At 43.6% G+C, this 1219-nt stretch overlaps 1 protein-coding gene across 1 annotated transcript; it reads left to right on the forward strand.

The window, feature by feature from the left end:
• Positions 1-611: 611 nt before the first annotated feature.
• T265_03779 (hypothetical protein) lies at positions 612-905 on the forward strand (the record flags this gene model as incomplete). Its single annotated transcript, XM_009168332.1, has 1 exon — positions 612-905. The coding sequence occupies one exon, from the start codon at positions 612-614 to the stop codon at positions 903-905; it is 294 nt and encodes a 97-aa protein (XP_009166596.1).
• Between the last annotated feature and the right edge of the window lie 314 nt (positions 906-1219).

A 1219-nucleotide genomic window follows, 5' to 3' on the forward strand; every position in this document is an offset into this window, starting at 1 on the left:
AAATATGCCGTAAGTTTGTTCTGTCCCGTCGAAATTTTGACGTTTTTGAAGTTTTAAAGAGGGGTGCAGTTTAGTTACTTCTGAGAAAACACGCCCAAATAAGTGACATTGTATAACAGAGGTAAAGTGCTTTCTTACGAGTTATTCATACATTATCTACTAACGTAGAGATTCACCAGGGACTCACTGAAGCCGCTTGTTAAAACCAATTTAATTTGTAGATGAGTACAGTTCGTCAGATGTTTATTCCTGCCTGAAAAAATGCTCAGTTCGCTAACTGTAAGTCTAACTTTACGATACTATTCACACACACGTTTCATTCGCGGTCAAGGACAGAGGAGTGAATATATGTCCTTGAGTTCTTGTAATCCAAACGAAACATTTCATGCGGACCAATGAGAATCTCGGATATCTCCGCACTCAAACAAACAAGCTGATTCGCGGTAACGCCATTTAAACTCGAAGGAGTAACACCTCCATCGCACAAAGTCAGAGCAACACCTCTCTCGTCTGTGACAATGGTTTCGCCCGGGACCTATACTCGTCCGTTCTCTCTGCTGCGGTTCTTTTGCGGACTTTATATTGTGTGTGTTCTACATACGGTTACTGTGATGGCCAGTCCTCACCTGGGATCATATATTCCGCGCTTTCATATGGAGAAAAAATCTGTGCTCGATACTACGGAAAATCAGCGTTGTGGACCTCATCCCATCGATCTCTATCTGACCGAACTGTTAACCCAGATGGAGCAAAACGGATCGAATAGCCTGAGTGATAAACTGGCTTACGACCAGATTCTGGTTGCATTTACAGCCATGCATGACTACCATCCGGTCTACTACTTGAGAATGTTGCGAGCCATTCGGGACTGGAATCGGTGTCGCGCCTCCAGTGGTCTTCAGTGAGCGAAATTCATCTGCCTGCTTGTTTGCTTGCTTCCTCATTCATCTGCTTACTTTCTTCTCTGTCTCTTTGGGCGTGTAAAACTATTATGAAAGTCTGTTTCTCTCGCACATCTCAGCCTTCTGCACTTTTGCTCGCTTGATGAGTGCTTGTCATTTCGGTGGCCGGTTTTCACCTACCTCAACCTTCTACTTCTCCTCCTTCTCCTTCTTCTTCTTTTCATCTCCGAGTGCAAGCAGACCGGTAAGTATGGAATTAAAGTTGACAAAATTCATTTGAACTGGACAAATGTAAGTTTACGTGATCATTGTCCGAA

The sequence above is a fragment of the Opisthorchis viverrini genome (genome assembly GCF_000715545.1).
Source record: "Opisthorchis viverrini unplaced genomic scaffold opera_v5_60, whole genome shotgun sequence".
Taxonomy (NCBI): domain Eukaryota; kingdom Metazoa; phylum Platyhelminthes; class Trematoda; order Opisthorchiida; family Opisthorchiidae; genus Opisthorchis; species Opisthorchis viverrini.